This window comes from Polypterus senegalus, chromosome 1, assembly GCF_016835505.1.
Source record: "Polypterus senegalus isolate Bchr_013 chromosome 1, ASM1683550v1, whole genome shotgun sequence".
NCBI lineage: Eukaryota > Metazoa > Chordata > Cladistia > Polypteriformes > Polypteridae > Polypterus > Polypterus senegalus.
The window spans coordinates 17,715,601-17,729,452 of record NC_053154.1 but is presented as its reverse complement, the minus strand read 5'-3'; the positions used below and the strand labels follow the sequence as shown (position 1 = coordinate 17,729,452).

Genomic DNA, 13,852 nt, shown 5'->3' with positions numbered 1-13,852 from the left:
TTCACTGACCATTTACAAATGTCTCTCGATCCTGCACATTCACTCTGTAGAACATTCGTGAGATCAGACCGTATCTGATGGAGTATGCAGCACATCTCCTGGCCCAGACTTTGGGCTTGTCACATCTGGACCACTGCAACACCCTAACTTTATCCCAGGTTTACATTATTTATTGCTTCTCCTGATTTGGATTTTAAGTTCTTCATTGAACAGTTGTTTTATGGATTGCTTGCTGATGAAGACGATTATTGATTGAACTGCACTGTACTTTTCAGCAGCACATTTGTTGCTATTAGTGCACTTGCTCTCCAAGACTTGTTGTTTGTGTCCTCATTGGGAGAAACCGACAACAACAACAACAACATCATTTATTTCTATAGCACATTTTCATACAAATAATGTAGCTCGAAGTGCTTTACATGATGAAGAAAGAATTAAAAAGTAAGAATTAAAATCAGAGAACACTAACTAACATAGAATAAGAGTAAGGTCCGATGGCCAGGGAGGACAGAAAAAACAAAAAAACTCCAGACGGCTGGAGAAAAAAATAAAATCTGCAGGGGTTCTGAGGCCACAAGACCACCCAGCCCCCTGTAGGCATTCTACCTAACATCAATGATCAGTCCTCATTGTATTCAGAGTTCTCATGGAAGGACTTGATGATGACGGTCATGTGGACTTCTGGCCTTTAATCCATCAATGTAAGGACATCACGGTGCTTTGATCAGATGGTGGTGGTGCAGGTCGGCACCACAGAAAACCGGAAAAAAGAACAGAAGAGACAGTAGGGGTTAGTACGGATTTTGGAGCCACCATTAATAATAATGATAATTAATTGAATATGCAGAGCATCAGGATTAAATTAAAATGAAGTTATGAGAAAGCCATGTTAAAGTAATGAGTTTTTAGCAGTTTTTTAAAGTGCTCCACCGTATCAGTCAGCTATTCCAGATTTTAGGTGCGTAACAGCAGAAGGCCGCCCTCCTCACCACTTCTTATAAGTTTAGCTCTTGGAATTCTAAGCAGACACTCATCTGAAGATCTGAGGTTACGATTTGGAATATAAGATGTCAGACATTCCGATATATAAGATGGGGCGAGATTATTTAAGGCTTTATAAACCATAAGCAGTAAACCAAGGCTGCTTGCCACCGGTGCATCACCGTGTTAAGTGGTCCGTGGCTTTGTGAAGTTTTTAAGTAAATGATCACATCCTTGGGAAGTGCAGGATTCAGTCAGGTGTGGGCATGTGTGAGCGCGCCTCACTCCGGGGTTGTTAGGGGTGCTTGGCTTTCGCACACACACATGCAGAGGTGGGCCGATCAGTCAGGTGCCTCATTGACGCCTTGGAGGTAACGGCGTAGCACACCTGCACCCAGCCACACAGGAAATATAAAAAGGAGTCTGCACGAAAGTACAAAGGAGGAAATTGAAAGACGAAGGACAAGAACAAAAATGAAAAAGGAAAGAAATGAGACCAGCAAGGAGGGAACGGAGGTTGAAAAAGAAAAGAAAGAGCGAAAGGCAGCAGCGGGAGAAGAGAGCCAGTGCGGTGGAATGAAGGCAGGTGGTTGCGGATGGGCCTCAGGGTGAGGAGCCTGGGGCTCAAGAGGGACACTCTTATTGATCAATCCAGGAGTGTAGGAGCGGCCCATTATGCCGTGTCTCTCACGGATACCAAAGGAGTGGCGGTGGGAGACGGGTGTGTGGTGGCACCCCAGGGATGCGTAAGGCCTGGCAGTGGGGATCCGAGCCTGGAATCGAATCAGCAGGATGTCTCCTTGTGCTGAGGGTAAGCAGAGGTGATGTCTGCTTTTTGGAAAGAAGTATTGGAGCTGATGTGCTTTATAAGGAATAGCCTCCTGCCTGGGATTTTAAGCTCGTTTTTATGGATTATTTATAGCTTGTTTATTGAGCTGTTTTAACCCCCGAGTTCATGCATTTTTATTGGATTATTTATTTTTATTTTTGGATAAGCACTGCACTTATTTTTTAACATAGTTTTTCGGATTTTAATAAAAGTGCCTGTCGCTTTTTTTGCACCTACCCCGTGCTTCATGTGTGTATCCTCATTTGCTCTCCTCTTCTCGGTACATGACTATCGATGGTTCAGGTTCAAGAGGCTCACAAATGCAACTGGGAGCATGAAGCCAACCTGGACCATCCCAATCACAAAGGGAAACAAGGAGACTACTGGACGCTGCCACAAATACCAAATTGAGAGTTTAGCTTCAATATAGAGCCGTCGAGCCACAATGCAGACTGCGCCATCTGCACATCATCAAGTGTGACATATGGAATGCAAGCTCTGATCAAGAACGACAAAAAAGAGACTTTAGCTTCCTCAGTATACTGTATGTAAGGAGAAACTTTTAATAACATACAAGGGGGGGCCCAAAAATAATGAGACTTTTTCTCTAGAGGATGGAGGGGCATTATTTCCGATGTTTGCCGCTTATGTGCGTGTACTAGACTGTCCTCTGCATCATTTGGCCAAGCGGTGTCTATGAAGTGCTTGCCACACATGTGCGGATGGGAGGCAGCTAAAGGGCCTGAATAATTGTATTTCCATGCCAGACCAGGGGGTGGCGAGCTGCACTGACTTTCTTTCTCAATCCTTTGCAGACCATCCATGGTAAATTCCCGCTAGGTTCTGGCACCACTGATGACGTCACTTCTAGTACTGGCACTATTGTTGACGCCACTTGGTTTTGGAGCCGTTCTCGATGTCACTTCTGGTCCCAATGATACCGCTTCCGGTTCTGGTCCTGATGATGTCACTTCCTGTCCCAGCCTTTAAGCCCACCATATTCTCACTCTCTAATCAGATCTGTTCTGGACTCAAACCTGAATACAACTCATCAATTAACAACCCTTTTGCAGTCAGGGCACAATATATGGGTGGCTGCCCCAAACCTTTTTGAAATCTTCGTGTTATTCTAGTGACACGCTCAAGCGATTGTGTGATGCAGTGCGGAGAAAACGCCCTGAATTGTGGCAATCAGGCGAGTGGCTTCTGCATCACGACAACACTCCCACCAACACAGCATTGATCATGCGGCAGTTTCTCACGGAAAACGGGATGACGATGGTTTCCCATCACCCCTACTCCCTGGACCTTGAGCCCTGCAATTTTGTTCTTATTTCCAAGAATGAAGAGGAACCTTCAAGGAAAGCGTTTTCAGGATGTAGAGGAGGTCAAGAAGCAAACGACGGAGGCACTGAAGGCTATCATCACTGTGCAAGAGTTTCAGAACAGTTTTGAACAATGGAAAAAGTGGTGGGACAAGGGAATGAGTCTCAGGGAGAGGATTTTGAGGGTGATCAAATTTTGGAAATGTGCTAAGAAATACAGTGATCCCTCGCTATATCACGCTTCGACTTTTGCGGCTTCACTCTATCGCGATTTTTTTCTCATACACACTTACGTCCACTCACGCATGCGCTTTCTGAGAACTTTTATCTAAGCCCCACGATGGCTCCTAAACGTGCTGCTTTTTCTAAGCCTTCTTAGAATAAAACTAAGCGCCGGAGGAAGATGCTTACTATCCAGAAGAAGGTGAAACTCTTGGATATGATCAAAGATGGCAATACCCTACAAAAGCCTCCTCACGCATATGAAAAGACAGCGCCAGCAACTGCCTATCAAGATGTTCTTCAGCCGCGCACCCAGACACCCACTGCCTACTCCTAGTACTTCTTCACTGAGGACAACAACGCACCTGCTGAAGATACTGCACCACCTGAAGACTCTCCTACTGAGGTCGTGCCTTCATAGGTTAGTGGTTGTGTGTAATTAAATGTACAGTACAATAATCTACTATATAAAAGCGTTCGGGATTGTCCTTCCATTCTGTGAGTGCAAAGCGTATTCCGCTTATCACAGACTTACAACTTGCGGCTTGAGGTACGAAGCGACGCGATGTGAGCAGAGTTCTGGTGCTCTCATCGTTCCCTTGCTTTTGTGCGCGATGCACTGGAAAAACAGACAAAATTATGTCTCTGGAAATAATGAATGTTGATGGAGTACAAATGCCTCACCGCGTAGTAAATATCAGGGGAGATGGTGCTTGCTTATTCTCATCTATAGCTTATTTAGTGCATGAAACTCCGTCTTTAGCGGTACAGATTCGGGCTGACATTGTACGACTTTGGACAGGCACTTGAGGGGATAAAAAAAAACTTAGGTTTTCGGGAGATGTTATGAATGGGCACTTTAATGTTCTCATTCCCTACACGTACATGCCTGATGTACACATGGAGCGCACAAAAATTGAGGATAAAAGTCGGTCGCCTTAAAAGGCGAGTGAGCCTAGTAATATGATATTTGTAACGTCTAATATGTCTTATTTTCTCTTATTTTGTCTAATATATTGAGTAATATGAGTGTAATGGTGACCAAAGGGTGTTGTTTCATGTCTAGAGGGCTCTAATAATGTTAAAAATGTATTTAGAAGGTCGTAAACAGGTTTTCTATACTCTAACTGTGAAAATATTCAATTTATAAATAAAGAATCCTACTTCGCGAAAATTCATTTATCACGGTAGAGTCTGGAACGGATTAACCGCGATAAACGAGGGTTGACTGTATATGATTATGTTTTAAATTTTGTATTTTTTGGGTCCCCACTCGTGTAACTGTGAGCGGCACAAACATAACAGAAGGCGTTTAATGCAGGAGTGGATTGTAGCAACGAGCACAACAGAGACAAACAAGCTGTACTTTGTACTTCTGATGAGCACTACTTAGGAAAGTTGGACCGGCAATGTGCTGGCTGTGGACCATAATGGTTTCATGGCGGAAAGAAAAGATGGTGTTGCCAAAATGGAAAAGGGCTGTTTGCTCTACATAAACCACCAGAACCATCAACTTCAACATTAAGTGCAAGAAGAAATCATCACACATATGCAGAAGCAAAAAGAACCACATGAACCACCCGTCTTTGAGGACTGGACGTCCACATGTTTCCTAGTAAAGATAATTTCATTTATGAGCATCATGCTGGCACAGTGGCTTACAACTGCAAGAGCTCATAATCATTTCTGATCAATAGAATTTGCATATTCTCCATCAGTTTTAGTTTAGAACTCCAATGTCCTCCCAGTATGAGTGAAAATGTCAAATGATGGACTGTTTCACTTACGTGGGTAGTGTAGGCTTCAAGCCCATGCAGTTTTGGATTTACTGTTAAGTGAGATGAAGGTTCTGGGTATTTTAAATGCTTAATATACGAGGTGAGACACAAAAATAACCGGATTGGTTAAAAAAAATATATTTATTGATTAATTACAGCATTTTAAACCTTGTCACCTTCTATATTCTCCCCCGTCCCGATCTCTACACCGCTCCATACGCATCTTCCTTTGATTGAAACAGAGCTGGAAGTCTTCTTGCTTGAGGCTCTTCAACAGGATTACCGTTTCTGTCTTCACTTCATCCACTGAAGAAAAATGAGTTCTCTTCAGGTCACTTTAGATTATCTGGAACAAGTAAAAATCACAGGGAGCTAAATCGGGCGAATAGGGAGGATGATCGAGGACAGGAATGTTTCTGTCAGTCAAAAACTGCTTTATGTAAAAAGCATTGTGCGCGGGAGCGTTGTCTTGTCTTGTCTCGCTGTTCGCTTTTTTCACCCAACATTATCGAGGCAACTCGTGTAGTGATTGTTGTGTAAATACTAACTGGGCTATTCACAGGATATACCTAGCTGGTCGGCGGTTTGGGAGGCTGTGTAGGAGGGAATATAGTTCTATGATTCACATCCAGCTGACCTCCAGACGGTTTTCCAGGAAAGCCCCAAGCCCAGTCCGGTTATTGTTGTGTCTCACCTCATATTAGTGGTTTTAGTGGATTTTAGCACAACCCATCCATGAAGTTCACACTGGTGAGGGATGAGTACGTAAGATAAGACAAGATTCTTTTATTGTCATCTCATAACACATACCATGACATTCCAGTACACTAAACAATGCTCAAAACTGCACTTTTAAAAAGCACACATCTAATATTCTCACATAGACAGCTCACATATTACACAATAGTCAAGTCAAGTCAGGTTGGGGAGCATGCACTGGTACAGTCTGTTACCGCACCCACCACACAACGAAACGGTTGGCAACCCCCCAGGTAGACATGCGGTCCAGTCTCACCCTCTGGAAATGACCCTCTATCTGCCACAACCAGGTGTTACTTGGGCGTCCCCTTGGCCTGGTCCAGCCACTCGGGTCCCCAACAATGAAGATCCTACGAGCTGGATCACCCTCGGAGAAACGCGCCACATGGCCATAGTGCCATAACTGACACTCCCTCACAATGCAGATAATGTGCCTCATTTGGGACTCCATGAGCAACACAAAGTCAAACCAGCGGTACCCAAGGATTTTCCAGAGAGAGACAGTACCAATGGATTCCATTCTTCATCTCAGGTCACTGGATAGCGTCCATGTATCACAACCATATAGCAAGACAGGAAGCACCAGGACTCTAAAGACTTGGACCTTCGTCCTTTTGCATAGATATCGGGAGCGCCACACACCCCTTTCCAGCAACCTCATGACCCCCCCCATGCTCTCCCAATCCATCTACTGACTTCAAACCTCTCGATGAAGTCAACACTCAGTCCGCAGACAGACACATTGCTGATGGCTGAGCCCAAGAGGTCATTAAAGGCTGGGATCTTGGTTTTTAACAGGACACTTACAAGCCCAGACACTCCTCACAATCTCTCTAGAGCCCCAATCAGAGCCTACATTGACTCTGTTCCAAAATGAATCTGGCTTGTCTAAATGAGCATTGGCATACAACAAGCGACTCTGTTTGTGGTGTGAGTGCAGAAAGGGCTTCTTACTCATCACCCTGCCATACAGATGTTCTTTGTGCAAATTGCACTGAATTGTAGAACGATGTACAGATACACCATCTGCAGCGAGATGTTCCTGCAGGTCTTTGGAGGTGATCTGTGGGTTGTCTGTAACCATTCTCACAATCCTGATCATATGCCACTCCTGTATTTTTCTTGGCCTGCAAGACCTGAGGTTGGTTTAACAGCAACTGTGCCTGTGGCCTTCCATTTCCTAATTCCATTCCTTACAGTTGAAACTGACAGTTTAAACCTCTGAGATGGCTTTTTGTAGTCTTCCCGTAAACCAGGAGACTCAACAATCTTTGTTTTCAGATCTTTTGAGAGTTGCTTTGAGGATCCCATGCTGTCTATCGCTCTTCAGAGGAGAATCAAAGGGAAGGAAGCACAACTTGCAATTGACCACCTTAAATACCTTTTACCACTCATGATTGGACACTCCTGTCTATGAAGTTCAAGGCTTCACGAGCTCATCCAACCAATTTGGTGTTGTAAATAATCAGCATTGAGCAGGGACAGGCATTCAAATCAGCACAATGACAAGGGGACCCACATTTGTGCACAGCCAGTTTTTCACATTTGATTTAATTTCATACAACTAAATACTGCTTCACTAAAAATCTTTGTTCGGAAAACACCGCAGTGCTCAGATGTTCCTAGGAAATGAAAGACATACCACTGTTATCTTTTTTGTTGAAAGTCGAGTCCCAAACCTTTTCACATTTGTGTATATACGACTAAGCAAACTCCTACTGAAATGACAAATTCCTTGGAACCATTGACACCTCACTTATGACATCCATTTTCTCAGAATTGATTACATTTTGCCTGAAGAAAGGGTCTGAGTTGCCTCGAAAGCTTGCATAGTGTAATCTTTTTAGTTAGCCAATAAGAGGTGTCATTTTGCTTGGCTTTTCTCTACATTCAGAACTTGCGTAAACAGGACGATTGTGTAGTAGTATCCAGTCAGCCGGTGTTGTTGTTTTAATTTGTTACAAACTCAAATGGCTTCATTTTATAGCACAGAACAGTTTCTACTTCCTAGCTTACGTTACATATTAATCATTTTCCTTCACAAAGTTGTCCTGGAAAAGCAAGCGGGTCCATATCTTACATATTGTATATTTATGTACTAATACTACTACCCACACCTCCCATATTCCATTGCCATAATTTATTTTATTTTTGCTAACTTACAGCACCTCTAATAAAGCAATTTTAAAAAGTTATCGCAAAATCCATTCAGAGAGCCGGTTTACTTGTCACCAGCGTGTGATCTGATAGTGACGCGGTCCTGGTCACCACTGCCCAGCTGGCCACCAGGATCGAGTTGCGAATAAATTACTAACAGTTAAACTAGACAGGAGGGGCCCACCTCAGGGTGCAAGCTGGCAACGCCATTGCTCATGACTGTTAATGATGAACTACTTGGGACTTTACACAAGACTTATTTCAGAGGTGTGTTTGTGGACCACACCATTTATCTGTTTGCTGATTGGTGTTGTGCTTCAGCACCACTAAAATAGTGCGGACCTTATAAGAAAGTAACAAGTCTCCCAAAAATGCCCACCAGAAGCATAAAAGCCATCAAAATCCAGCTAGTAATAGGGCAAATACAGGATCTTCATAAATAAACTATTTATTAACCAAAATTACTCTGTAATAAAAGGGCTTGGTGGAACACAATGACAAAATGTTGGCATACAAGGCAATCCAAAGAGAACTAAAATTCCAAAACGATATCTAAAGAGGGTGGTCAAGAAGATCAAAGTCCAAAAAACCACAATAGTTATCAAAGTACACACAACACAAGGAGAGCTCACCACACCACAAACATATTCGGGAGCTGTGGAAGACCCTTCGAATTTATAGGGTGGGAGGCAGCTCCTGGCCATGATTGGCATGTGGCCCCACCTCTTGAGGGACCACCCACAAAACACATGGAACATAACACAGGCCGAAACAACAAAGCAGATGATAAACTAAAGGAAACATCAAAATCAATAAATGATTCAAAAATCAACAAAAAAGGGTGTAAAAATAGGAAAGGAACCCCGGCTGAAACGTGACAATTGGTTTGTTTCAAATTCGTCATAATCATTATATGTAAATGAACCTAGGTGATAAAAGGAATGATTCAGTCAGTCAGTCTGTCATACTGTATTAACAAGAGCACATGGGACTCGCAGGTGCAAATAAAGGGCGTCCATGTTTGGAGTTTGGATATAATGACGGCTCAGGACTCTTCTTTATTTATTGAGTAGCTTCTGTGACACTCGTCTTATCCCAATTTTGTGTGTGCATGTAAATGACTGACTACAGGCTATCGGAGACCTAATGATTCACTATGGAGCTCAATTCCTCAGTTTCCTACTTACACCACAGACATCATGGAGTTAATCTCACACATATTTCTGCACTCATTTATAGACGATGTATTTATGAGTCTTAAGGTAGAACACATTACTGTGAAATGCCATTTTCAGAACAGTAGTTCAGGCACTGCTGACAAAAAGTTTTTTTTTTTCTTTGTGAAACTTACACAAATTATAATTTTATAATGCCATCTAAGCACATTCATTTTCAGAACAACCAAGCTTACCCAGGTAATTAATATGCAAAATGTAATTTGCATAGTGCAAATAATAAAATAAATGATATACTGTATGTTAAGGAGAAATGAACACCTGCCAAGCTATGGTTATGGTTTATTAAAACTTACATTAATAAATCTGACTCATTTACCAGAGAAAAAACAATGGTGGGATTCTTTCATAAATAGAATTTTCTGACATGCATGTATTTCTTTTTTAATTACTCGAAAATTCTGGAATCGTATCAATAAATTAGGCAAAAGTAAAAATCCAAATTAATCCTAGGGGACTAATTCTATCTATCTATCTATCTATCTATCTATCTATCTATCTATCTATCTATCTATCTATCTATCTATCTATCTATCTATCTATCTACAGTTGTGCTTGAAAGTTTGTGAACCCTTTAGAATTTTCTATATTCCTCCATAAATATGACCTAAAACATCATCAGATTTTCACTAAAGTCCTAAAAGTAGATAAAGAGAAACCAGTTAAACAAATGAGACAAAAATATTATACTTGGTCATTTATTTATTGAGGAAAATGATCAAATATTACATATTTGTGAGTGGCAAAAGTATGTGAACCTCACGGATGATCAGTTAGTTTGAAGGTGAAATTCGAGTCAATGGGATGCCAATCAGGTGTGAGTGGGCACCCTGTGTTATTTAAAGAACAGGATCTATCAAAGTCTGCTCTTCACAACACATGTTTGTGGAAGTGTATCATGGCACGAACAAAGGAGATTTCTGAGGACCTCAGATAAAGAGTTGTTGATGCTCATCAGGCTGGAAAAGGTTACAAAACCATCTCTAAAGAGTTTGGACTCCACCAATCCACAGTCAGACAGATTGTGTACAAATGGAGGAAATTCAAGACCATTGTTACCCTCCCCAGGAGTGGTCGACCAACAAAGATCACTCCAAGAGCAAGGCGTGTAATAGTCGGCGAGGTCACAAAGGACCCCAGGGTAACTTCTAAGCAACTGAAGGCCTCTCTCACATTGGCTAATGTTCATGTTCATGAGTCCACCATCAGGAGAACACTGAACAACAATGGTGTGCATGGCAGGGTTGAAGGAGAAGGCCACTGCTCTCCAAAAAAACATTGCTGCTCATCTGCAGTTTGCTAAAGATCACGTGGACAAACCAGCAGGCTATTGGAAGAATGTTTTGTGGACGGATGAGACCAAAATAGAACTTTTTGGTTTAAATGAAAAGCGTTATGTTTGGAGAAAGGAAAACACTGCATTCCAGCATAAGAACCTTATCCCATCTGTGAAACATGGTGGTGGTAGTATCATGGTTTGGGCCTGTTGTGCTGCATCTGGGCCAGGACGGCTTGCCAGCATTGACGGAACAATGAATTCTGAATTATATCAGAGAACTCTAAAGGAAAATGTCAGGACATCTGTCCATGAACTGACTCTCAAGAGAAGGTGGGTCATGCAACAAGACAACGACCCTAAGCACACAAGTCGTTCTACCAAAGAATGGTTAAAGAAGAATAAAGTGAATGTTCTGGAATGGCCAAGTCAAAGTCCTGACCTTAATCCAATCGAAATGTTGTGGAAGGACCTGAAGTGAGCAGTTCATGTGAGGAAACCCACCAACATCCCAGAGTTGAAGCTGTTCTGTACGGAGGAATAGGATACAATTGTGTGCAGGAATGATCAAAAGTTACCGGAAACGTTTAGTTGTAGTTATTACTGCAAAGGGGGGGTCACACCAGATACTGAAAGCAAAGGTTCACATACTTTTGCCACTCACAAATATGTAATATTCGATCATTTTCCTTAATAAATAAATGACCAAGTATAATATTTTTGTCTCATTTGTTTAATTGGTTTCTCTTTATCTACTTTTAGGACTTGAGTGAAAATCTGATGATGTTTTAGGTCATAATTATGCAGAAATATAGAAAATTCTAAAGGGTTCACAAACTTTCAAACACAACTCTATCTATCTATCTATCTATCTATCTATCTATCTATCTATCTATCTATCTATCTATCTATCTATCTATCTATCTACAGTGGTGTGTAAAAACTATTTGCCCCCTTCCTGATTTCTTATTCTTTTGCATGTTTGTCACACAAAATGTTTCTGATCATCAAACACATTTCACCATTAGTCAAATATAACACAAGTAAACACAAAATGCAGTTTTTAAATGATGGTTTTATTATTTAGGGAGAAAAAAATCCAAACCTACATGGCCTTGTGTGAAAAAGTAATTGCCCCCTGAACCTAATAACTGGTTGGGCCACCCTTAGCAGCAATAACTGCAATCAAGCGTTTGTGATAACTTGCAATGAGTCTTTTACAGCGCTCTGGAGGAATTTTGGCCCACTCATCTTTGCAGAATTGTTGTAATTCAGCTTTATTTGAGGGTTTTCTAGCATGAACCGCCTTTTTAAGGTCATGCCATAGCATCTCAATTGGATTCAGGTCAGGACTTTGACTAGGCCACTCCAAAGTCTTCATTTTGTTTTTCTTCAGCCATTCAGAGGTGGATTTGCTGGTGTGTTTTGGGTCATTGTCCTGTTGCAGCACCCAAGATCGCTTCAGCTTGAGTTGACGAACAGATGGCGGACATTCTCCTTCAGGATTTTTGGTAGACAGTAGAATTCATGGTTCCATCTATCACAGCAAGCCTTCCAGGTCCTGAAGCAGCAAAACAACCCCAGACCATCACACTACCACCACCATATTTTACTGTTGGTATGATGTTCTTTTCTGAAATGCTGTGTTCCTTTTACGCCAGATGTAACGGACATTTGCCTTCCATAAAGTTCAACTTTTGTCTCATCAGTCCACAAGGTATTTTCCCAAAAGTATTAGCAATCATTGAGATGTTTCTTAGCAAAATTGAGACGAGCCCCAATGTTCTTTTTGCTTAACAGTGGTTTGCGTCTTGGAAATCTGCCATGCAGACTGTTTTTGCCCAGTCTCTTTCTTATGGTGGAGTCATGAACACTGACCTTAATTGAGGCAAATGAGGCCTGCAGTTCTTTAGACGTTGTCCTGGGGTCTTTTGTGACCTCTCGGATGAGTTGTCTCTGCGCTCTTGGGGTAATTTTGGTTGGCCAGCCACTCCTGGGAAGGTTCACCACTGTTCCATGTTTTTGCCATTTGTGGATAATGGCTCTCACTGTGGTTCGCTGGAGTCCCAAAGCTTTAGAAATGGCTTTATAACCTTTACCAGACTGATAGATCTCAATTACTTCTGTTCTCATTTGTTCCTGAATTTCTTTGGATCTTGGCATGATGTCTAGCTTTTGAGGTGCTTTTGGTCTACTTCTCTGTGTCAGGCAGCTCCTATTGAAGTGATTTCTTGATTGAACAGGTGTGGCAGTAATCAGGCCTGGGGGTGGCTACGGAAATTGAACTCAAGTGTGATACACCACAGTTAGGATATTTTTTAACAAGGGGGCAATTACTTTTTCACACAGGGCCATGTAGGTTTGGATTTGTTTTTCTCCCTAAATAATAAAAAATCTTTTTAAAAACTGCATTTTGTGTTTACTTGTGTTATATTTGACTAATGGTTAAATGTGTTTGATGATCAGAAACATTTTGTGTGACAAACATGCAAAAGAATAAGAAATCAGGAAGGGGGCAAATAGTTTTTCACACCACTCTATCTATCTATCTATCTACTGTATCTATCTATCCATTCTTATTGGACTTTCCATTACCAATTGTGATATAAAAATGGTGCAAGAATAAAACATTAGTTCTTTACAGTTGCCATTTATTATTCTAATAAATTCTTTCTGTGATCAGAAAGCTGAACATTTTTATTTTTGTAGCTTTATTTGCTAAACCACATATTGCAAAATTCAAATAAGCATGTAAGTTCAGTTGCAAGTTGATTAGGAAACCAATTAGACAGCAAGTAAGACAGCAAGTTTGGCCCAGTTTTCCAGCCCCCATGTTTTATTACTCACCACACTTATTGACAGCAATTGGCTTCTCTGTCATGAGGTCCCCTGCTTTCCAAATTGGCTCCTGGGCTGCAGGCCTGCAAATTTTTTTGTTTACTGTTGCCAAGCAGCAGTCCGGAGAGGAGGGACTTTTCACGGTGACTCATTCTTCCAGAACTTAATTAAAGGAGACAGCTCGGCCTTCGTGGTTCAGCCATGTATTCTTCTAATATACAGGACCTTGCTGTGAATTTACGGAAACTTCCTAATTATACAAACTGGCAATTCTCCAGAAATTCCTGAACTCCTGTGGCTTTCGTTAATCCCCGTGCCTGGCTATACTTTTGTGAAGAAGCACTCTCCTTACCCATCTATACTAAAATAATTCAACACTTCTTACACTTCAGAATTAAAACTAATTGCACCTTAGAACTTCAAGAAGTGATCCAGGCAACATATAATACTCT

At 41.6% G+C, this 13,852-nt stretch overlaps 1 protein-coding gene across 2 annotated transcripts in view; it reads right to left on the bottom strand.

Annotated features, from left to right (window-relative positions):
• The window catches only part of LOC120523249 (lamin tail domain-containing protein 1-like), a 167,509-nt gene extending 154,042 nt beyond the window's left edge, over nt 1–13,467 (bottom strand). For both annotated transcript variants that reach the window (XM_039744372.1, XM_039744383.1), the window contains exon 1: nt 13,410–13,467. In XM_039744372.1, coding sequence (XP_039600306.1) covers nt 13,410–13,443 — 34 coding nt within the window. In that variant the 5' untranslated portion in view covers nt 13,444–13,467. The remainder of the gene's footprint in view (nt 1–13,409) is intronic.
• Between the last annotated feature and the right edge of the window lie 385 nt (nt 13,468–13,852).